The sequence below is a fragment of the Euprymna scolopes genome, chromosome 4 (genome assembly GCF_053919585.1).
Source record: "Euprymna scolopes isolate OS-2025 chromosome 4, ASM5391958v1, whole genome shotgun sequence".
NCBI lineage: Eukaryota > Metazoa > Mollusca > Cephalopoda > Sepiida > Sepiolidae > Euprymna > Euprymna scolopes.
The window spans coordinates 159,094,276-159,118,851 of NC_136485.1; the positions used below are offsets into that span (position 1 = coordinate 159,094,276).

Sequence of the window (24,576 nt, forward strand, 5' to 3'; positions counted from 1 at the left end):
AAGCTAGCTTAATGATTATCGTACTTGACTCATTGTCTTTAGGTTTGGGTTTCGATCTCAGTTCGAGTATTTTCTTATTCTTACTTACAATAAGTAAAGTCTTTAGAAAAAAACATAATACTCGCATGGACATGTCTCAATTTTTTTTTTTCGATTTTTTACTTCATTTTTTTTTTAAAGGAATTTAATGCTACATTTAATACGGAGCAACGCCGGGTACATCTGCTAGTTATTATATAAATTTTATTATTTTATATTATTTTATTATAAACTATTTTATTTACTTATTGTAATGACTAAATCATTCCGTAAGTAAATTACTGAAACTTCATAAAAATCTAAATAAAAAAACGGAACAGCATGCAACAGATGTTTACAAATACAGTATTTCGTATCATATCTATTATGATGATAAAAAATTACAAAATTAAATCGAAAGTATTTATAGGATCCACATTTTTAAATTCCATAAAATGTTATTGCCATACTGGATTTCTTCATTAAATTATATTTTTACAGTATAAAAAAATCAGGAAATTAAGAGAAAATCCAAAGCTAGAGGGAAGGGGGAGATAATGAAGGAAGCAAGAATGAATAAAGATTCCAGGACAACATCGGATAGAGAACTTAAGTGATAAATACAATTATTATACAATAAAATGTATGCTTGTTTGTGGATTACAGACGTAAAGCCTACAGAAAATATTTTTACTGTATTGGGTATATGGAGAATGTTACCCTCAATATACAGTTGATTCAAGTCAAACAGGAAAATTATAAAAGATCTAACAGAGTGTGAAAATTTCTTGTTTTGTATAATTTTCGCAGAATGAAAAATATATAACTCAAACATATTGTGAAAAATCTTTTTCTCATTGTAAGCGGCCGTAATAGAATTTGCTTAATATTGGACGATTTTGAAATTACCTTGTATTTTTTTTATAATAGCAAGAGGAGGTGGAATCATTATGCTTGCACCAAATATAAACACACATAAACATATATGCACATATATTTTTTACAATTAAGGCGTCATCGCTTATCAAGGCTTGGGAGCATCTTAAGAAAAAAGGGTTAAAGAGATCGTGGTTGGACAATAAATGCCACCATGCAAGGATTGAAAACAATCGTTGGAATGGGAAGAAGATTTCTTAAGAGGAATTGATTATAAAGGAAACACAGCTGAACAAGTATTTGTTTACATTACACTTGAAGACGACCGTGTTATAGTTAACTGGGAAGCGGCTCCGTAGTACTTTATTCCACAGATGGGAAGCTGTAAGAAAGAAACTTTGTTTATGAAAGTTCCGCCTGATCTTTGGGACAGGTAAGTTCTCTGCTGTGGTTGTAGCCAAACTTTAATAATAATAACAAAAAAATAGCTGTTATCATAAATGTTATTTAATTTACCCGATATACACATTTCATGCCTCATGCCATCAAATGCAAAAAGATTTTATGATTCATGCAACGTGCATAACAGGTAAACAATGCATAACATATGTGATAACATGTATTTATTTGAGGCAATTATATATTTTTCTATGTTATTTTAGAAATTTATATATATAGAGAGAGAGAGAAAGAGAGAGAGAGAGAGAAGTATTGACTGGTAATCGTATTTTAAAGTGATCGACTGTTTCGAATCTCGGCATTACAACACTTACTATATCTAGCCCCACTCAGATGGAGCGATAAAATTGTCGGCCTAAGGACAAAAAAAAAACAAAAAAAAACACTACAGATTTATTTAAAACATTTTATTGAAAAAATCAATTCAGCTAACTTAATTATGTAGTAGAGCTAACAGCTATTCAATGTAGTCGCTTTCAGCCTCAATTACCGCCTCGATACCGGTCCGGAACTGGGAGAATGCATTTTCTACAAGTGCCAACAGGAGCTCAGCAAATACTCGCCAGATGAAGGTGATCAGGCTCGTTTCGGTGTTGTGGGAGGTTATATTAGTTCTCGACGTATAGTCCAGTGAGTTCAGGTCGAGGGAGGAGTGAGAGAATGGTACAAAGTCGTGGAAAACCTTCTGAAGCCAAGCCTGGGTCTCTTTGGACTTGTGGGCCAGCACAGGGTCATGCTGCCACACACAGAGTCTGCATGCGGCCACATGATTGTACGAGGGCATAACCACACTCTTCAGCACTCTCCAGGTATGCTTCGATGCTGACTTTCAAGCCGACTTTGAAGATGTGAGGTGGAATGATGTGACCCTCACTTGAAACCATACGAAAGACCATAACCGTAACCGGAAACTGGGCACATCCCTGTTATTCATGGCAATCCAGCGATGCATTTTTAGGGTGATGGCAATGGTCCTGTTGTCCTAACTTGGATCGGTAGAGAGCACGAGTTGTACTATGGTGCATCTCCGATCTCACTTGTAGAACATTGTGTCACTTTCATACATGATAGAAGGCTCCTATTGTTCTTGGAATGTGTAGACAATTTGCCAACTAGTAGATGGTCCGCAAAAAAAAAAAAAAAAAAAAAATCTGTTTTCGTCAAGAGAAAATGGAATCGTGTTGTTTTTTTAGGGTGACAATTTTATCATTCTATCCTGTAATGAGAAGCATTAGGCTTCGAAATGCCAAGTAGTACGTTCATAATCCCTCTTTTTATTGAACTGAAAAATAAATTCATATATACCTATATTTACTTTATCGTGTCTTAAATTTTATTTTTATATTGATATATAAAGACATGCAAGCGTGCGTATGTAAACAAATGTTGGCAAGAGTAGTAAGAGATTCAAACTGTTCAATCAGGTTTCAAATCTTAACTTTAAGCACTTGCTCGTCTAGCCACACCAAAGAGCTGTGACACAACAAAACAGTCCGTCTGTAGATAACACATTTGATTTACACTCACTATTGGTTTGAGCTTTCTGTTAAAGGGACATTTCCAATGGTTGCCGATAATTCATATATACTTATAAAAGAATAGAGCCTTCTAAGCAGCTGATAACACCTAAGTAAACATATGTAGGCATTACAAATTTGCATTCCTAGCGAGAGTTGATAGTATAGGATCAAGACTATTGACAAAATGATTGATTTATAAGAATAGATTTAAAAGCTCACCTGAAAGTACTCATCCGCCTAGGCACACTGAATTGCTCTGGTATAGCAAAACAGTTTTTTTGTGTAAATTACTATATATATATATATATATATATATATATATATATATATATATATATATATATATATATATATATATATATATGACTATTTCATTTAATCACAAATTAATATACGAAAGTATAAATTTATGCGTAAACTTGAAGTATTTATATATATATATATATATATGCGTAAACTTGAAGTATATATATTATATATATATATATATGCGTAAACTTGAAGTATTTATATATATATATATATGACTATTTCATTTAATCACAAATTAATATACGAAAGTATAAATTTATGCGTAAACTTGAAGTATTTACTTCAACAGTGCTCAATACGTAGGTAGAGCTAGGTAGTAACTTATAAAATATATATGGCAATTAAGCTACACCGAACATTCCGCGTTTCATCCACGCATGCATAAGCCTGATGAATCCTAGCGTGGATGAAACACGGAATATTCTGAGCAGCTTAATTGCCATATATATTTTATAACTTACTATATGTGTGTGTGTGTGTGTCTTCCGTTATTGAGGGTAAAACTGTTGAACTTTAGAGGAAGGTAAAAAGTAAAATAGTAATGACTTCAGAAACAAATCGTTCATTCTATCTTCATGATGAGACATTATCGTTTTCTCTTTGTTATCTTCACTCAGATTTATATTTTTTTCTTTCTTTCTTCTATTTTGAAACTTTCTTGTTTGAGGCGTTTTCATCACTAATCTGTTTTATAAATTTGCCAGTTGTGAAATTATTTTATCTGAATATAAATAGTAATGCAAATATTAGGGAAGCATAATTATTTTCCACAAGCTTTTATAGAAGGCTCTACACTCGTATCTCTCTCTCTCTCTCTCTCTCTCTCTCTCTCTCTCTCTATATATATATATATATATATATATATATATATATATATATATATATATATATATAAAAGTGTATTTTCTCTGTGTGTGAGAGGGGGGCGCAGAATAGTTTCTACCAAACTATTCTGTCATTTTTTGGTCTACAGACTTGAAATTTGATATATAGGACATTTAGCCGATAAAAATAGCTGCTAAGAGATAAAAACTGAAAAATTGGAACCTGGCAAGCGTAAGTCTACTTTAAGTGCCCTAATACACATGCACAAATATGAATTTATACGTTATCCATCTGTTCTATATTCTGATGGTAGCCAATATTGCTGGAAGGTTAAATGTTTTGGTTTCGATTCTGGCTGATTGCACTCGAGTCATATTTTTTTCATATTTTTGAAATTACTGGTATGAGGTACACTATAATAATCACCAAAGAATTGGCTTTATAATAGTAATTCGAAATCGGCATTAATCATATTTAAACTTATTTTACTATATATATATATATATATATATATATATATATATTTTTTTTTTTTAATTCAATTTTCACCCCAAACAAGGCACAGTGCCACTTTGAAGCAGGGGGCTACTATATATATATACAGAGAGAGAGAGAGAGAGAGAGAGAGAGAGAGAGAGAGAGAGAGAGAGAGAGAGACATGGAGGAAGAGAAAGAGAGAGATGTTTCTATATATATACCTTAATCTAATTAGAATCTCTTCTATATAATCTAGAAAGGTCAGAAAAGGTCATCTGGGCACCATTTTATCAACTGTTAATTAAAGTGTTTGTTATGATTGTTATAGTAAATATCAACTTGCACGGTTTACAAAATGGCACTTTCTTTACAAATACTATACTTAATGAAGAAAGAAAAAAAAGAATAAAACATAGGAGGAAGCCTTCAGAATGACTGATTAGTAATGGCCGAATTTTTGTGGGTGCCTTTTTGTTGGCGGTGGAATTAGATTCTGGTTTGAATAACTAACATTTGTTCAACTCCTGATTAATGTTTATGGGGGCTACTTCCTTTTTTATTTGTGTTTTTTTTTTCAAAGTTTTTTGTTTCGAGATTGATTTTTGCTGATGAAGTTTATTTTGAATTCGATTTCTGTTACATTTCTGTTGCTTCCCTTTTATTTTAAAAAGATATCTTGATTTTATTACATGTTTATAGCTTGGCGAATTGAATTATTGTTTGTTTATGAAATACATTATGAATTTATTTAATAATTGTCTCCTGCATTTTGATATATCAAAGTCATTCTAAAAGTGCCAAGTCTAATCCAGAATTAATACCAAAACATTTCAATCGCACCAAAGGAGAAGGCGACAACTTTGTCTTCCAAAATCTCTGCCATAAAACATATTAATTCTGCATAGTTTTCCACGTAAATGAGATTGAAGATAAATTAATTAAGCTTTTTGCTATTTTCAATACTACGGTAGAGAATGGCTACCAGTTGATTGTGCTACTGTACAAACCCTAGCAAAGGCTTCCTCCTACGTCTGAACGAACCAGCAACTGCAAGAGGATCGAATCATATGCGTCTTTAATCAGAACACTTCTTCACGTGTGTTCCACGGATGCCCGTTCTTGCAAACCCTTAATTTACTTCTTTCTGCTTTATATCATCATTTATCATTTATCATGCCTAAATCAAAACGCGGCTTCCATGAACAAAGTTTCTTTCTTAGAACTGCACGCCTGTGGAACTCTGTTCCGTCTGCCTGCTTCCCACCGGACTACAACTTGGATGGCTTCAAGTCCAATGTTAACAAATTCCTAATGAACCGCCCCCTTAAGTAAACACTTCATCAAATCTCGACACTAACGTAATGTAGTTGCAATAACCCTTATCCCTGAGTGGCTTCCGGGCCTTGATAAGTGGTGATCACTGTGTAAAAAAAAAAAATTAAAAATTAAAAAAAATAATAATTGCTCAATTAATGTACACAGTTGCTGTTCCTTTCCTTCAAAAGCTGTCACTCCGATTCAATTTTTGCAATCATCTTCCTCTTGAATTGGAAGCCATGTTTAATTTCAGAAGAGTTTCCGATGTGCAGCTACAAGTCCTTGATATGAAGAATTCTCCGTGTGTAGCTGTTCTGTACGAGTTCTGAACTTTATTATTTTGCAAGCAAAGAGCAAAATATTCTTCTCATGCTGACACGAAAAAATTATGTGCTGGAATGCTAAAAGATTAAATTTTTATGGAGCAATTCTGGTTTCTGATTGGTCAATAACAGAACGTGAATTAATTTGATTCGTCAGTCCCTATCAGCAGAGTTTATAAATAAAATCTCTCAACTTTCAGGAATCATACCTCATTACATATCAAACATATTTCAACTATTCCTATGTTTTCTGGTGCAAGGAAATTATATTTTATTTTGGGATAGAATCCTCACAATACAATAGTCTTCAGCAAATACCTGTACCATAGCTTCATGTTTTAATTTTAAATAATTTTACACTGTTTTCTGTATTTTTTAAAGATTTGTTGAACACCTATCTGTTACACGAAAAACGATGAGAGGAATCTGAATAAGTTTTTTTTTCGTTTTGTAAGATTTCATAATGCGCTGCCACTATGGTAACGTAACGCTTGTAATATTTAATAATAGTATTCCCAAATGGCCATCACTAAACTTAGTCTGATGAGAACCATTTTTTAAAACGTTATTACATAGGATACGGATAGATTGTGTTTCCAAAGAGTTGAACTTGGCATAGGCAATTCCATAGTCAGAGAGATAATCCATTAAGCCAAGTATGTACCTTCTTTTATCTTATGATTAATGCTTATTAGTTCCCCCACCCTACCTTGTAACATTTGCTTTAAAGTAAATTAGCTATATTTTGCTTATTTTGTTTAATGACATATTAACCGTTTTCGGGTTATTTAATGCCGAATCAACTTGACTTTATATATAGGGATACATCCCTATATACAACTTGACTTTATATACAGGGATACATCCCTATATACATCATCATATTCTTTTCATTGTCTTGACTCTTGAGTATATGTTCGCTAATATCTTATATGTTTTTATATAGACGGATATGGTTCTCGATTGATTAACTGTTTAACTGTGTCGGATATATAGCCGAGAGTCAAAAGAATAAAAAGAATATTCTGTTGTTACAGCTTTATTTACATATCTTGGAATCTGTATATTTTCGATATAGATCAACTGCCTTTAAAAAAAGTACACTATATTCTTTACTTCATTTTATAAACAGATCCTACATTGTGCCTGCTCTGTAAAACGGTTCTCTTATAGGTTTCGTTTAATTTGTTTTACAGAATATCAACCATCTGTAGGTTACTTCATGCCGCATGAATTTATCAAATATAATTCTATATGTAGGATAATTATTTATATTGCCAGAATACACTGCTCTATTTTCGAATGCAGTGATCTTGGAAAACATTACATTTTGAGATTACTCACACCCAAGAGAAAAACTCTGACATTCCCTCAATCTCAAACCAATAGCATTTATTTGATGTGCTTTGATATGTTTTACGGCATATCAATTATCGATGGGTGATTTAATGCTGAATATAGTTGTTAGATTTAATTCTATAGGTTAATATAATCATTTATATTTCTATGATACATTGTTCTTATGTAACCAAGAATACTTTGCTATCAAAAGGAAATTTCACAGTGAAAGTGGGATCGTCAGTCCCGGAAGGGAATTCTATTGAGAAAGTAAAGCATTACTCTCAGAAACACCACTTTAAGTAAAACATTACTTTCAAACGAACATCATTTCTTTAATAACATTACTCTCAGCATTGATCATCTTTTTTCTCAAGGTGATTGACTTTCAACCACTGCTTTCTAATATTTATTTAGGGGGGGGGAGAATAAAGAAGAAATCAGGTTTCGATTTTTTGAAAAATCAGATAGAATAATATGGTTGGGGGATGAACTATAGATACTAAGGCATGGGTTGAATCGGGCCTCTCCAACCTCCTGTCTAACCAAAGTAAAGACCGAATTGGACAAAAGGCCTATCCACCAGTATTTGTCCTACAATATTATGATCGCCATCCATGGCCAACAGATGGTCACAATTTGAGGGGTTGAAACTTTAGCATGGGGTTCCAGTTGGCGAATATATGGGTTGAAAGGGTAATTGCTATATTTTAAATAAAGTTCATACAATAAGGACACAGAAATACACTGTGTAGTTTCAAGCGTCTTGTGACGTATCGTCTACAATATTAATTATAATAATAATAATGATATTATTAATTATTATTATTATAATATTATTATTAATTATTATTATAATAATATTATTATTAATTATTATTATTATAATAATATTATTATTAATTATTATATTGTGTTATATTACATTCGTCAGCATGTTGTTTGTTTTACATGAAATACATAAATTAACTCGTTTAAGTCGAAGAATGAACGGACAAAAAGCAAATAGCACTCCACATGTACATCATTGCTATCAATAGAAGAATCTAAATTTGTCTTTCAAAGAGAGAGAATGTGAGGATATTTGTGCAAAAAGAAAGGACTGAACATCAAGAAAGTTTGACCTCTGATGTCATGATAAGAAATAGTAAGGTGGTTGTTGTGCAGATATGTAGAAGGCATGATAAAATAATTAAATAAATAAAAAGGAGATAAATGTAGAATAACTTCAAGACAAATAAAGCCTAAAAGAGGCCCCACTACAAGCATTCATTCCCTGGACTCCAAATAGGCTAACCAAAAAGATAAGCCATTCAAGAGACCAATAGAGAAAGAAAAAGTTACTAAGCTGGCCAACAAAACGTCTACCCCTATCTTTCGTTCTTGTTAGCGCCTTACAAGTGGCTTCATGTCTTGTCGTGAGTAATTTCTATTAAAAATATGAACGGCTAACTTTTAAATGAGTAAAAAATCAGTAGAGAATACTTCAAATCACGTGAGACATGGTAATACTTTGTCCAAAACAGGATACACAGGAAAAATATGTAAAATAGAACAAATTTATTCTGTTTTTGACTTCCTGGTTGGTTATGTGGTCTTTATAAGAGATGCCAAGCAGTTTTCTGAAGCATCTCATTTCTGAAGCCTGAATACTCTTCTCTAATCCAGTAAATCAAGTTCAGCTAACGTGACACACTCTTCAAAAAGGTGTTTTAAAACCGACTTATACTTAACATAAAGAATCTGTAATGTGAACGATTCATGCATGCGCAATCATGAAACAGTTAGCAAACAGAGAAAAATCCAACTACTCCCTTGTACTAATTTTTCAACTTTGACCTCTTAGAAACCCTTTTTACCGGATGAAAATTGATTTAAATTTTTCCCCATGTCTGAATAACCTATATAACAAATTTAAAGTCTGTAGATTAAAAATTCGTTGAGTATATAGGTTGAGAAATGCCTTCTCACACACACACACACACACACACACACACACACACACACACACACACACACACATTCTCACTTTTATTTATATATATATATATATATATAGATAGATAGATAGATAGATAGATAGATAAATAGATAGATGCCGCACATCAATGCGTTTGGGGACTGTTGATCTTGTAACTCTGTGCCTTCGCACATGCAACGACAGTTTACTTCTGAGAAGGGCGTGATCCGAAAGATAGCAAGAAGTGTGGAAAGAGCGAGTCATTTTGAAGTCACTCATGTGCTTCCGCATTGATGTGCGGCCTCTTAAATCCAGGGAAAAGAGAACTGAGCTCTCCAATAAGCTTGATGAAAACCTTGAGGGTGTTGATCTAACTGATGATGTTGAATCTTCTTGGAAAGCATTGCGAGAAGCAACTCAAGCTGTAGCAGTAGAAGTCCTTGGAATACCAAAAAGAAAACACCAGGATTGGTTTGACGAAAGTGACGATGAAGTTAAAGCACTGATTAACCAAATGCACTCATCTCACAAATGTTGGATTGAGGACAAAAACTCAACAGTGAAGCACACGGCTTACAAAAAGTGTACAGGTGAGGAACAACGAGCTCTCCGAGCTATGAAAGAACAATGGTGGTACAATAAGGCAATTGCACTGCAGGGAGCTGCTGACAGCAAGAACACGAAAGCCTTCTATGATGGTCTGAAAGAGGTATTTGGTCCTCAGAAAAGTGGTGCTTCCCCATTAAGCACAGCCGATGGAGAGGCATTGCTGACTGATAAATCAGATATTCTCAATCGTTGGAAGGAGCACTTTGAAACTGTCTTAAACACCTCATCTGTCATTGAGGGCAATGTCGTGTCCTCTATTCCTCAGAATCCAGATATTTCAGAATTGTCATTGGAACCTGCTTATCAGGAGGTATGGGAATCCATCAAACAAATTGCTTCTGGCAAGTCCCCATCATCAAAAGATCCAATTCCGCCTGAAGTGTACAAGCATGGTCTCTTTGTAAAGATATAGAAAGCAGGCCGAGTTCCACAGGACTACAAAGATGCCTGCATCAAACATCTCTACAAAAATAAGGGAGTCAAGAATGTCTGTGACAACCATCGGGGGATATCTCTGCTTTCAATTGCAGGAAAGATTTTGGCTAGGCTCATTCTAAACCGAATCATAAATCGTCTCGTTGATAGGGTGTATCCAGAGTCCCAGTGTGGGTTTCGGTCGGGTCGCGGCACCATTGACATGATATTTTCCTTACGTCAGGTGGCAGAAAAGGTCCGTGAGAAAAATCAGGAATTGTATATGGTGTTTGTTGACCTGACGAAAGCCTTCGACACTGCGAATCGCGATGCTCTTTGGCAAGTTTTAAGAAGGCTTGGTATTCCAGAAAACATGCTGAACGTGATCCTTTCCTTTCACGAGGGGATGAAGGCCAATGTTGTCTCAGATGGTATGATGTCTGATCCATTTGATGTTACAAATGGGACCAAACAGGGATGTGTAATGGCGCCAGTCCTCTTTGCGCTCTTCTTTTCACTAATGCTGAAACATGCATTTGATGATTTGGACACTGGTGTCAAGTTTCAATTTCGGTCATCCGGTGGCTTATTTAACCATCAACGGTTTAAGGCCAAGACTCTTCTTCGCACCGAAATTATTCGCGACTTGCTCTTCGCTGATGATGCCGCACTGGTAGCCACATCCTTTGAAGAAGCCCAGGTTCTTTTTGATCGATTTTCAGCCCCGTGCAAGGCCTTTGGCCTGACAATTAGCATAAGGAAGACTGAGGTAGTGCATCAGCCACACCCTACTCCAAAACAAGTTGAAGGCGTAAAGCAAAATCCAACAGAGTATAGATTTCCTGCCTGCAAGCTAAAAGTCGACGGTCATGATATCAATTATTTCAAGTCCTTTCCTTACCTTGGTAGTAAGGTGAACCAGGGCGGTTCTCTTGATGATGAAATTGTCAACAGGATTGCTAAGGCCACTTCTGCCTTTGGAAATCTTCGCCATCGCTTGTGGAACGAAAGGGGTATTCGACTAGACACAAAAATCCTTGTCTACCGTGCTGTTGTTCTTTCCATTCTTCTCATTGGATCTGAGTCATGGACCCCATACAGACATCACATTAATCAGCTGGACGTTTTCCACAAAAGCTGTCTACGCTCCATATGTGGTCTTAGCCTCCGCGACAAGGTATCAAATGCCGAATTATTCACAAAATGCAAAATATCTGGCATTGAATCATTCCTTATTCAATCGCAATTGCTGTGGGCTGATCATGTATTGAGGATGCCCGATGACAGAATTCCAAAAATTGCGATGTACAGTCAATTTGAGGGTGGTAAAAGAATTGTCGAACGTCCTTGGCTTAGGTACAAGGACAAGTTGAAGAGTAACTTGTCTGCAGTGAACATACCATACAGGAGTCTTGAAGATGAGGTGAATGACCGAAAAGGATGGAGATCAAGGTGTTTTGAAGATCTCCAGAGGTTTCAATCTGAAAGCTTAAGGCAACTGAAAGAAAACAGAGTAAGAGCAAAACGACTAGCAGTCGCACCAATATCTGCAGCGTTAAATCCACATTCATGTTCTATTTGTGGCCTTGTTTGCAAGTCCCTTGCTGGACTAAAAAGTCATCAGAGGCAAAAGCATAAATGAGTTTTAGAAATATGGGTTGTCCGAACCTCATACGTCGAAATCGACGGGAGAGTCCATCATAGATAGATATATTTAAATAAAATACTATATATATATATTTGTTTTATGGAAATCACTCGAGACAGGACATGAAGTCACTTGATGCAAGGAGCTAAAATATACTATTCAAGGTTAAAAACTAATCGATGATAAGTGTTAGATGGATACATTCTGATCAAGAAAACAGCAATGCTCCCTATTATCAGAAACATCGCTAAAGGATAAAATAAGAGAAATTACTCAATGATAATTCGATTAATCATATTATGAGCAGCTGTTTCAATGATGTGAGAAATCTGTGGCGTTAGGCAAGGAAAATCACTAGACTAAAACACAAGGGATATCAGATATTGGAACCGGAAATTGTCCAATTTCTACTGTACACTCTTTAACCCTTATCCTTGAGTGGCCTCTTGGCCTTGATAATGCGGTGATGCCTATGTAAAACAAAAAAAAAAAAAAAATTGTACCTTTTCCGATGCCAAAAATGATTCTCTTAATTGTTTATTTTATTTGATTTTGTTTAAAACAAAATATCTCACTTTACTGGTAGTAATAATAAACTAATAAATATTTATTGATTTTAAACTACCAGTGAAACTAATATCTAAAAATCATCTCAGTGTTTTTACATTTGAGTAAATATGTGCATATTTATCATGTGTGTGTGTGTGTGTGTGTGTGTGTGTGTGTGTGTTTTTTAGGTGATTGGGACTGAATCAGTAACTCAATAGTTAACTATTTCGAGATTTATAAAGAACTGGCATCGGTAGTTGTATCGAAATCAGAAATTTAGTACGGATTTGGTAATTGTATTGGAATTAGACAAAATACAGAAATCGTCCCATCACTAATATATATATATATATATATATATATATATATATACGTTTTATTTTTTATTACCGTATATTTCTGTTAAGTTACATTATTGTTTTGGCTACTCGGCCGTTTTTTTAGCCGTCCGTAGCGTCCTCAGACTTTTACAGAAAGTTTCTGTAAAAGTCTGAGGACGCTACAGACGGCTAAAAAAACGGCCGAGTAGCCAAAACAATAATGTAACTTAACAGAAATATACGGTAATAAAAAATAAAACGTATATATATATATATATATATATATATATATATATATATATATATATATATGAACAAATGATTAATAAAACATGTTAAAAGACATCTTGAAAAAGAGTTAAAAACATATTTTATTTTAAAAAGGAAGCACAAGATAAGTGGATAGTCCTTAATCCGCGGAGTTTCGAAGAAATACTCTCCTTCTCACCAGAGGGCAGGAATTAGCAAAATGCGGGATCGGATTTTGCATGTAAAAGTATTTAGTGAAACTACAAGTAAGTCACAGTTCAACACAATGTCTCAAAACTTGACTCAGAATAATTTCCATTTTGAATTTATATTTATTTATTACACATATATGCTTTTCTTATTTGACAAAATAAATTAAATAAAATATTCCTAAATAGTCAACATTTGCTGGTTTGTCAGTTTTGTTTTTTTTGTGAACCATTGAAGAATGTTGTTATGAAGAAAAAACTAATTTTCAAAATAACTGTCATATTTTTTAACAAAAAAATTATAACTCTGAACTTGTCCATACAGAGTTACTTCCCTTTGATGGAGGCAAGAAAATAACATATTAGAAAAATGTCATTTTTTTTTTTTTTTTTACATGGAGGCCACCGCTTATCAAAGCCCGGAAGCCACTCGGGATAAGGGTTATTGTGTGTACAGTAATCAATGGGATAGTATCGTAGTAATTGTTATTGAAGATTTGATAGCGTGTCTTACTTAAGAGGGCGGTTTGTCAGGAATTTGTTTATGTTGGACTTGAAGACATTCAAATTGCAGTCAGGTGGGAAAGAGGCAAATGGAAGAGAGTTCCACAGTCGTGCACTTCTGAGAAAGAAACTCTGATCATGGAATCTACGTTTGGATTTAGGCACAGATAAAGAGTGGGGAAAATTATTGACAGTAGTTTCAGCCAGACGGGTGTTTCTCGTGAAAGATTGGCGAGGGGAGACGAGAGAGTGGAGCTCAGACGAGCACGTGCCATAGAAATAACGATAAAACAAGGACAGGCTCGCAACGTCTCTTCTGTGGGAGAGAGGCTGCAGGGAAGAGAAAAGAGCATTCCCCACTAAGCTACGAAGTCTATTTTGTACTCTGTCAAGGCAGGATAGGCTGTTTTTAGCAGCTCCTACCCAGATGTGGCAGTAGTACTCCATCCTTGGACGTACTTGGCTTTTATACAAATAGAGAATTGCATCAGTAGTGAGATATCTTCTGAAGCGGTAGAAGGATCCCACCATTTTCCCAGCGTCCTTGGCAACAGACCTGATATATGTGCTCCATTTCAGATCAGGAGTAAAGGTCAAACCCAGAAGCTTGTCAAAACATAGATTAAGAAAAGAAAATCAAAACAAATTGCAAGTAAATACACTTCCGAGCAACGTAAAATTAGTAGAGAATATAAGTATGGTTTATGTAGAGATCTGATAAATGATGAAAATTGGGATGAGAACAGCCATAGTTTGGGAGTTAACTCAGAGAGTTAAGTGATGGGTAGGAAGCTTCTATAGTGCTAACAATGGAAACTATAAAAATGAATCAAATCGAAATGTTTACTTTTTATTCAATTCCTGAGGATAAATCAGTCTACCTTATTTTTAAATATTCATTTTGTTTATTTTAAGAACTTAAAGTAGTCTATATTTTGATCATGAATATGTTTTAGACATCGGTGGTTTTAAAAAAAATGACTTTCACGGTTTTTTCAACCTATTTTAAAAAATAAATAATAAAAGTGACAGTTTTATTATCATATTTATTTATTATTTCTATGACTAGCATTAAAATCGCATGAAAGAAAATATCAATTTTAACGAGAAATCAGACTGAAAAATTTTGTAGAAATTTTTCAAAAAATATACAAAACTATATACAGAAGTGCTTAGCCGTCTGATTAATTCGCCTAGAACTAAGGAAACTGAAATAAGAGGTCAGAGACTTAGTTTATAAAGAAGCTGGGGTGCTTCATTGTACTTAGATGGGCAAGTCCTTTACCTGAATTCTGATTGGTTGTTGGTCCATGAGTAGATATTATATTATATAAATATTACTTCACTCCGGCAAGAATTTTCCTGTCAACAAGATAACAGTTAGAGTTTGATAAGTATCAATTTGATTCTCTGGTATATTCAGCACTTTTGTTTTCAAAAGCAAACAACAATTGTTATTTATGGTTATCTATCTATATTATTTTACTAGTGCTGAGCATATATATATATATATATATATATATATATATATATATATATATATATATATATATATATATTCATATATTTTGGCAGCAAGTTATTATTCAGGCAAGTGTGATTGAACACGACAGAGTTATTCTTCTTTCCGATTTTTCTGGAAATCTTTTCTATTTGCCGAACGGTCTTTTTTTTATATCGGCTGGCATGTTGTATAGAATAGAGCCTAAATGTTGTTGTTCGGCCATAAGCACTTTCTATCGGTGCGTCCGATTATTGTCAGGAGGAGTTGTTGGTATTGTTTTTCTTTTTCTTTGAGGCTTGGTGTATTTATAATCGTTTTTTTTTTTGTTGTTATAAAGGTGTGTGCAGGATATATATATATATATATATATATATATATATATATATATATAGAGAGAGAGAGAGAGAGAGAGAGATGGACAGCTGACCACTAGAAGAGACCCATCAGGTGACCATAGCTGTAATACATGGTATAAAGGCTGTAGGCATCAACACTGAATCTTGGGAAACCCTAGAAGCCGACTAGTCCAAATAGAGAGAAACCCTGACCAAAGACGTCACGTCAAAAGAAATAAGCTGACACAATTCGACATTGAGAAAAAGGCCCACAGAAATCAAAGCGACGACTCCAGAAAACCAGAAACGGAATACACATGCGAACTCTGCAACAAACGCTGTCACTCCTGCTTGGCCACTATAGCCACCGACGTCGATGTTACAACGCAGCAGATAACTGAGATGCCACTCGTTGTCAACATGGAAGCCTATTTAATATAAAGGAGGTATCAGAATCTTTCAATTTTTTTGTTCTGAAAATATACTTCCTTTTCAACATTTCTTTAAAAAATTTTTTATTTTATGTATTTCGTTAAATATGTACTAGTTTATACCTGCTCCTTGAACTGTATTTATACAGTATCTGGATATATCAATTTCCATCCGTATCTAGCTGCTATCATTTTATAAGTACCATGAATAAAAATATATTTGAAATTTTTTGGTAAAAAATAGGTTATTTAGTATTTGCATATAAGAGTAAATTACTGTAATGATGTACTGTTCTTTTATTTTTGGTAAAAAAACATTAGAAGATAGGTTTCTGAATGGGTCACATAAGGATTGATACTTTAGATTATTTTAAATACTGTTTTCATCTTCAGTATTTTTGCACAATGTGTCGGCTGATGCGTGCATATTCCCGACTTCGCCAGAAAAAAAGAGTTCGTCAAGATACAGCTGAAAAAAGTCGGAAGTTAATTCGGCAGAAATCTTGTGTGATTAACACTCAAGATAATAATAGTTATAATAAATATAATCCAGACAATTTAATAAGAAATCATGCTTTTAAGCAAAAATACTTTGCTTTGAACTAATGCCGAATACTACTGAGCTTTACTTATTTGTGGGTTATCAAAAAAAAAAAAAAAAAAAAAACACATTATGTTAATTTCTTTCATTTTAGAAAACATACGTCCCGTTATAAAATAAATCCTTTAGACTTGTATGAGATTTGAACTCGGATATTTACATCATAAAATTACATCGTAAAAGCTACTGCTTTAGAAATGTATACTCTATCTATTCTATTTTTGTCAACCAATCGTATACTTCTATTTGCTTATGGCCAAACCCCCAACACACCATACACTTTTTTAGAGTATACAGACAGATTCTCTTTTTGTACATTAAGGAAAACATTCTATTCTCTATCATTTAGCATAATTCTCTTTTTGCTATTAAAAAAAACAATTATCTTTTATCTGTTTCTTCGAAAAGAATGTTTGTTGCTTATGTTTCTTAACAACAATTCTATTTTCTTTTTCAAATGGATTCTCTTTTCTATGTTTCTACCAGGCGCTGAAACAAGTCAAATCATATCAATATATATATATATGATTTTTCCATATTATGTACTGTCGGAATTATTTCACCAACAAGAAGAGGGGGGGTAAGACAAGGAAGCAACGAAATGGTGACGTTGCTTACAAGCAGTCTTTTCTTTCCTTGTAAAGGTAACAATTAACTGGTAACGTTTGCCGAATAACAGTAACGCGGTAATCAGTCTAAGAGACGCCAACCGACTAGCAAGCTAGGTAACTAGCTTCTTAACTAATCACTAACCCGTAGTGAGACAACTCCTTTTATACATACTAACTCTCAGTGGCGAAAATTCCCACGTGATTTCCAACGAGATTAGAATGTCTATTTAACTTAGTAGGAAATAGATACCCAGTTTCTCCGTAATGGCAAAACAGCAGTTCAGTGTCTTTTCTTCCCTCCGACCCACCCCCGGTAAGTCAAATCAATTTCAATTCTTACAGTATATATATATATATATATATATATATATATATATATATATATATATATATATATATATATATATATATATAAAGTCAACTTTTGGCGATATGGAAAAACTGAAAGAAAAAACTAAAGAACAATCTACACAGCAGTTTAACATTTCACAGATTCTAAAATCTCCATTTTCTTAAACAATGTTAGTATTCATATAATACAAGAATACAATTATTAGTCGAAAGAAACGTGAAATGCATTTTCATAAGAGACTGTTTACTTATGTATTTTCACCACACAGAACTATTTAAAAACAGAGAAAAACAATGAGAAAAACAATGCTTTATGAATATGAGGCGACATGCCTGCGCATGAATATATTAATACGTATTATAAGAGTTTAATATACATAGTGAGTAGGGTTATAGGCATTTTGATACACTTAAACAGAAGATTAGTGTTGTTTTTTGATGTTCAATTTATGCCGTTTTTTTACTTTGATTTTATACTACAACTAAGCGTGCTATATTAGTTTGTGCATATGTTAAGTTTTCATATTTACGGTGAAAGATAAAAGACAATTATGAAGAAGAGAGAAAGAATATCAAGCAGTTACATTACAACTTTTAACAGAAAGAAGTGTCCGTCAAGCATTGGTTATCTCCCTTGAAAGAGATTTGGCAAACATTAGCTATTTTACAAATATATTTTCACAAATAGTATTAATTCTTAGGTTAACAAATACAATTTACATATCTATTACATTATCTATTAAAAAAACTGTTTAATTTATTTATCAGGGTTTTATGCAAGCATATGCTAACAAATTAAATTTGTCTGATGCTTACATATAAATTTAAACATAAAAACAGTATGGACGTTTTAGAATTAAGTCACAGACACAAAATACATACTGATTATCAATTCCTGATGCTGTTCTGTGATTAAATGAAAAATGCTAGAACCTAACCGACAAGTAACGATGAGTCAAGATCTAGTGGTCAAAATGAAATACACTTAACCTCTGGTCACCAAATTAGCTTTGCCTACTGACAGGCAATTCCAAAGAAATGTCTTGCATCTCAAGTGAACACCAACTACAAGGAGATTTCTACGAGAGGAAGTCAGAAGCAGTCACGCAGACAGAGAGGTGAATCTGGTTAGAAAACAAAAGAGAATCCTTGGATGCAAATTCATACCTGAAAGACTGGCATTTGGAAGGGGATCTGGAATAAATAAACATGTCACTCTGTTATTAGCGCAGTTGCAAAACGAAAACAGAACATGATGTGATAAATACATTTTGAAGTTGCAATAGTATGAAGACATTTCAGAAGGAAGCAATGACTTGTAAAGGGAAAAAGAAACAAGGTGCATCAAACCAGGGATAATAATAATAATAATAATAATAATAATAATAATAACAAAAAAAAATAATACCAAAAACAACAACAATAATGATAATGATAATAATAATAATAATAATAATAACAACAACAAAAAAAAAAAATAATAATACCAAAAACAACAACAATAATGATAATAATAATAATAATAATAATAATAATAATAAAATATTAATAGCAAAAACAACAACAACAACAACAACAATAATAATAATAATAATAATAATAATAACAAAAAAAAACAACAACGACAACAATAATGATATTAATAATAGTAATAATAATAATAATAACATATTAATAACAAACAACAACAGCAACAACAACAATAATAATAATGATAACAACAACAACAAAAATAATGATAATAATGATAATAATAACAAAAACAACAACAATAATGATAATGATAATGATAATAATAATAATAAAATATTAATAACAAACAACAACAACAACAACAATAATAATAATAATAATAATAATAATACACATACTGACTCATGCAGAACACCGACGTGCATTATATTAAACATTAAATAATTACTAATCCGCATTTTTAATTAAACATAATTTTTATGGAAAAAAACACTAATTACTTTCTCTGTAAAAATTAATTAGGTTCTAATTATAATTATACATTCATCGAAATAAATCCTATGAATATCCTACATATGGCATATGGTTGAACATGGTCTTTATGCCAAAGGTCATTAAGTGTGTTTTGTAGTTTAAATATATGTCTAAATGTGTGCGTGTGTAGATGTAGACAAGTGTGAAAATAGGATTCGCTATGGACAGACTCCAATGACGTCTAATTTTGTATTATTTAAGCTGTTGTAGGAAATACTGTTACATGAAGGGCTATTTCCTTCTTATTTAAATAGGAATACATACTAGACAAGTGAAAATGATATTAGGATAAGGTTAGAATCAAACCCTGTAGGCAAGTGTTAAAGATAATGGAAAAATGGAATGTTAGAAATTAAGTCTGTTGTTAATTCTATCAGAAATAGTTAAATATTGTTTATGCCGGAAAAAAGAGTCGATTCTCCATTCTTTTAAAAATCTGAATATTAAATATGTCAGTTAAAAGAATGGACAATGCAAATTAAAAATATATTATTTAAAAATAGGTTAGATATTAGAATTATAATAATGTGTGTCCTCCCCACCATAATCATAAGTGAAGTATCACCTCCTCTCTATATAATAGGCATAAGAACTGTTGCATCATAATATCTCCCAGTCCGTATTAATATTTGCCACTTTGATGAGATTAAAGGTTAAGATATATCCAACTATAAAATCTAAACCTTCTTAAGAGTGACTGTAAAGCAGCTTCTATTTTCCTCCTTCTGTTTTTTTTCATCTTATTTTCAAGAAATAATCAATGTTTAGTTTATATAAATATTGCTAAGCTGATGAAATACATTATTATTGACATAATCTTTATATATATATATATATATATATGTATATATATATATATATGTGTGTGTGTGTGTGTGTATAATTTATTATTTGAGAGTAAACAGTTATATATGGTCGTTACAAGTAGCCATCTGTTTCAGTCAAAGAGACTTCCTCAGGCAGCCTAGAACTTCTCATCGGCAAAGAAGAAAATTTTCTTTTTGGTGTTGAGGGGTTCTAGGCTGCCTGAGGAAGTCTCTTTGACTGAAACAGATGGCTACTTGTAGCGACCATATGTAACTGCTTACCCTCAAATAATAAATTAAAAAGATATTTTGCTCTTTTTATTGAGCACTATTTAACAACCTTGTTGTCTTCATTAGTCCCGACTTTTGAACACCTCAAACCTGGATATATATAAATAACCCGAAAAGGGTTGATATGCCGTAAAACAAAAACAACCAACCAACCAGGTTTGATATATATATATATATATATATATATATATATATATATATATATATATATATATATATATATATAATGTAATATAATAATTCTCCAAGTTCCAAATATCAAGTTTTCTCAGTTGGTCATTTATTATTTTCAAAAAGTATCCATTGCAATATTGTTTCGTTTTACGACTTACAAGTCTATAAAATTATGTTATTGCTGCATATTTAGTCATATATTCATCAGATGTTTACCTTAAAAAACTTATAAAAATACAATTTCCGACAACTTACATGGATACCTTTTGAAAAGTAATAGATGACCAACTGAGAAAACTTGATATTTGAACTTTAAGAATTATTATATTAAACTATATACGCTCTGGAAACCAATAAAAAGGCATTCGTTGAGCTTGAAATTTTTCCAAAATTTCCAAATTTATATATAAAATTTTTCTTTTATTATAAAAAACTTTATTGATGAGAATATATTTTTTAATCCATTACGATTGATATATACAAACCGAGTACGTTTCAAGTAAATGATTAACCGATATATATATATATATATATATATATATATATATATATATATATATATATATATATATATATATATATATGTATATGTATATATATATATATATATATATATATATATATACTAGCGAGGTGGGGAGGCTTTGTCCAACTTGGCCCGGTCGTAAAATACGCTTAAATATGATATTTTAATTTGTGCAGATTTTGTATAGATTATTATAGAGTTGTGATTTCAAAAGTAAAAAAAAATATTTGGGTGCCATCAGCTAGAATCGAAACCGAAAGCAAAACTGTAACATTCAAAGCTGGTGACGTTACCACTATACCAACGTGACACGCATATGAACAGATTAAAAATAAACTAAGATGAATGTACAAAACGTATAACCATATTTTCAGTTTTGGCCCCTTTTTGATCCCTTGAAAAATATTTTAACCGGCTAAAGACCCAAAAAAGAACGGTCCATAAAAAATCCAATCATTTGAGGGCCCCTAGTGCCGCTCTGCGACTTTTAGTTTCGGGTTGATTTTACCAGTTATGATTTTGCATTTTGCTGTATTTATTTTTATTCCTTACTTTTCAGTAGTTCAATTGATAATTGTATCTTTTCAAACATAACAGACAATAGGATAATATCTTCTGCATGTCTTATGTCATATGACATTGTTCTGTGCAGATGTGAACTCAAACTAGCAAGACTATTCATTTCAAATTCCCCCCAAAAATATGTTGAAGAGTGCTGGAATAAGATGTAATCCTGTTTCATAACCAATTTCAATTTTGAACCAGTCTGTTAAGCTGCTATCAAGTAAAACAGTACAGGTGTTGATAACTTTCATGCTAGACTAGTAAGAAGTAATAAATTTTATTATCTGATAGACACGCTAAGCAGTAAAAAAAAAAAAAGCGGATGAATGAAAATTCCTGAATTTGAGAAAATGTTTTGGAAAATGTAAATTATATAATGTAAAAATTATGCATTGAATTCATGTATTAGCAGAAAAGTTGCCAAACATGGCATACATATTTTATTTTCTTATTTTGTTTGAGCTGGGGATGGGGCTTCCTACCGGATGCCACAAGTTACTTGCTAAATCAGATATTTAAACCAAGAGATTTTTTTAATAAATACACGCCAGTTAATAATTGAAACTCTTTTTCGTGAGTCAGGTTACTCCTATAATTATATGAAAGATGGAGATCTTCATGAGTATCCATTTTTTTTTTTTTACACAGAAATCACCACTTATCAAGGCCCGGAGACCACTCGAGGATAAGGGTTAATGCGTATACATAAGTCAATGTGATTATAGCGTAGTAAACATAAATAGTGGGAATTTTGTAATTGGATTACTTAGGGGGACGGTTCATCAAGAACTTGTTTACATTGGACTTGAAGACAATAAGATTGTAGTCAGCTGGAAAGCAGGAAATCGAGAGAGAGTTCCACAGGTGTGCAGTTCTAAGAAAGAAGTTTTGTTCATGGAATCTGCATTTAGGTTTAGGCACAAATAAAGAGTGTGGGGAATTATTGATGGTGGTTTAGGCTAGATATGTGTTTTTTGTGAAAGTTTGGCAAGGGAGGACTATAGATTGAAGCTCAGCCGAGCATTTCCTTATCATCTCCCACTCAGGTCTGTTTAAACCAGCATCATTGAGAGCACTTACTTTACTAAGTTTGCTTCTTTCTCCTTATCCCACATCAGTATATCAAATTCAACAGTTCCGTGTTCTATGTACATAGCTTTAGGAATCGTATAGTCATATTGTATGACTTATTTTCAACTGTTCTTTCTGGTATATGTTCCCAGGACTTGTTGCTAGATTCCTTATTCAACTGTTTTGTAGATAGTCCGATGAAGATAGTTACGCATTCGATTGTATTGCATTGTATACTAGTCACTGTATTTTCGGGACAAAATCAAAGTGTAGTATCTGTTCCGGCAGATACTGCAAGCAAAGACCATATGTGGGGGCGACCCCACATATAAGACCTTGGTCAATGTAGTGGCAACCCATCATACCAATTGTCACTATCCAGCTCCCCTACTCCCCGGGGAGTTGGTCCCCATTTCCCCCTCACTCCTCACTGTAAAAATCGGCCTTGTGCTTAATTTGCTCAGTGGGGGGGGGCAAATAAATACCTCAAAGTGTAGTATCTGTTTCGGCAGATACTGCAAGCAAAGACCATATGTGGGGGCGCCCCCACATATAAGACCTTGGTCAATGTAGGGGCAACCCTTCATACCAATTGTCACTATCCAGCTCCCCTACTCCCCGGGGAGTTGGTCCCCATTTCCCCTTCACTCCTCACATTAAAAATCGGCCTTGTGCCTAATTTGCTCGGTGGGGGAGCAAATAAATACCTCAAAGTGTAGTATCTGTTCTTCAGATGCTGCACTTCAATTTCTTGTTCTCTGTCAGTGGAGGAGAAATCCTTCACGACTGAGACAATTTTAATTTTTGTTCCTTTTCTCCACGTTAAAAAACGTCCCTGGTGTCTAACTCTGTCCCGTGGGGAGGCATTGTAAATAGGAACAGTGGGTAAGAAAAGCATTTTTTGCAAACAATTTTATATCACGTAACATTTTTTTTTTAGTTGGCTTCTATTTTTGTCATCATCAAGTCTAATGTCAACAAATACTTTTCATAAACTACCCTCATAAAATTTTGTTCATTCCACTCGTCATTTTAAATCCTTTCATAATATTCTTCATTATTCAACTGACAATCCATTCATCGCCTTAATCTTTATCGTCAAGTGGCTTGTGGCCTTGATCAGATGACTCATTAGTACAAAGAAATAAAAAGGATTTTCCTCTGCGCTCCAATCTTTAATGATCATCTCACTGAGTAAGTTGCTTTTATACTCGAATATATTAGTGGTCTTTCGTCCAATCAAAATTCTGTTCATGAAAAGTTTGAATCTAACTATGAGTTAAGTAAGAACAAGCAATGTAGCAACTGCACTAGGCGAACTCCTAGTCGAGTTATCTTTCCTTGATGGTTGTGTTCTCTACTAGACACATAATTCTT

At 33.1% G+C, this 24,576-nt stretch overlaps 1 protein-coding gene across 1 annotated transcript in view; it reads right to left on the reverse strand.

Annotated features, from left to right (window-relative positions):
- The window catches only part of LOC145272399 (netrin receptor unc-40-like), an 803,917-nt gene that overhangs the window by 379,031 nt on the left and 400,310 nt on the right, over nt 1-24,576 (reverse strand). The window contains exon 4 of the mRNA XM_080127035.1: nt 18,928-18,954. Within this exon, the coding sequence (XP_079983161.1) occupies nt 18,928-18,954 (27 nt within the window). The remainder of the gene's footprint in view (nt 1-18,927; nt 18,955-24,576) is intronic.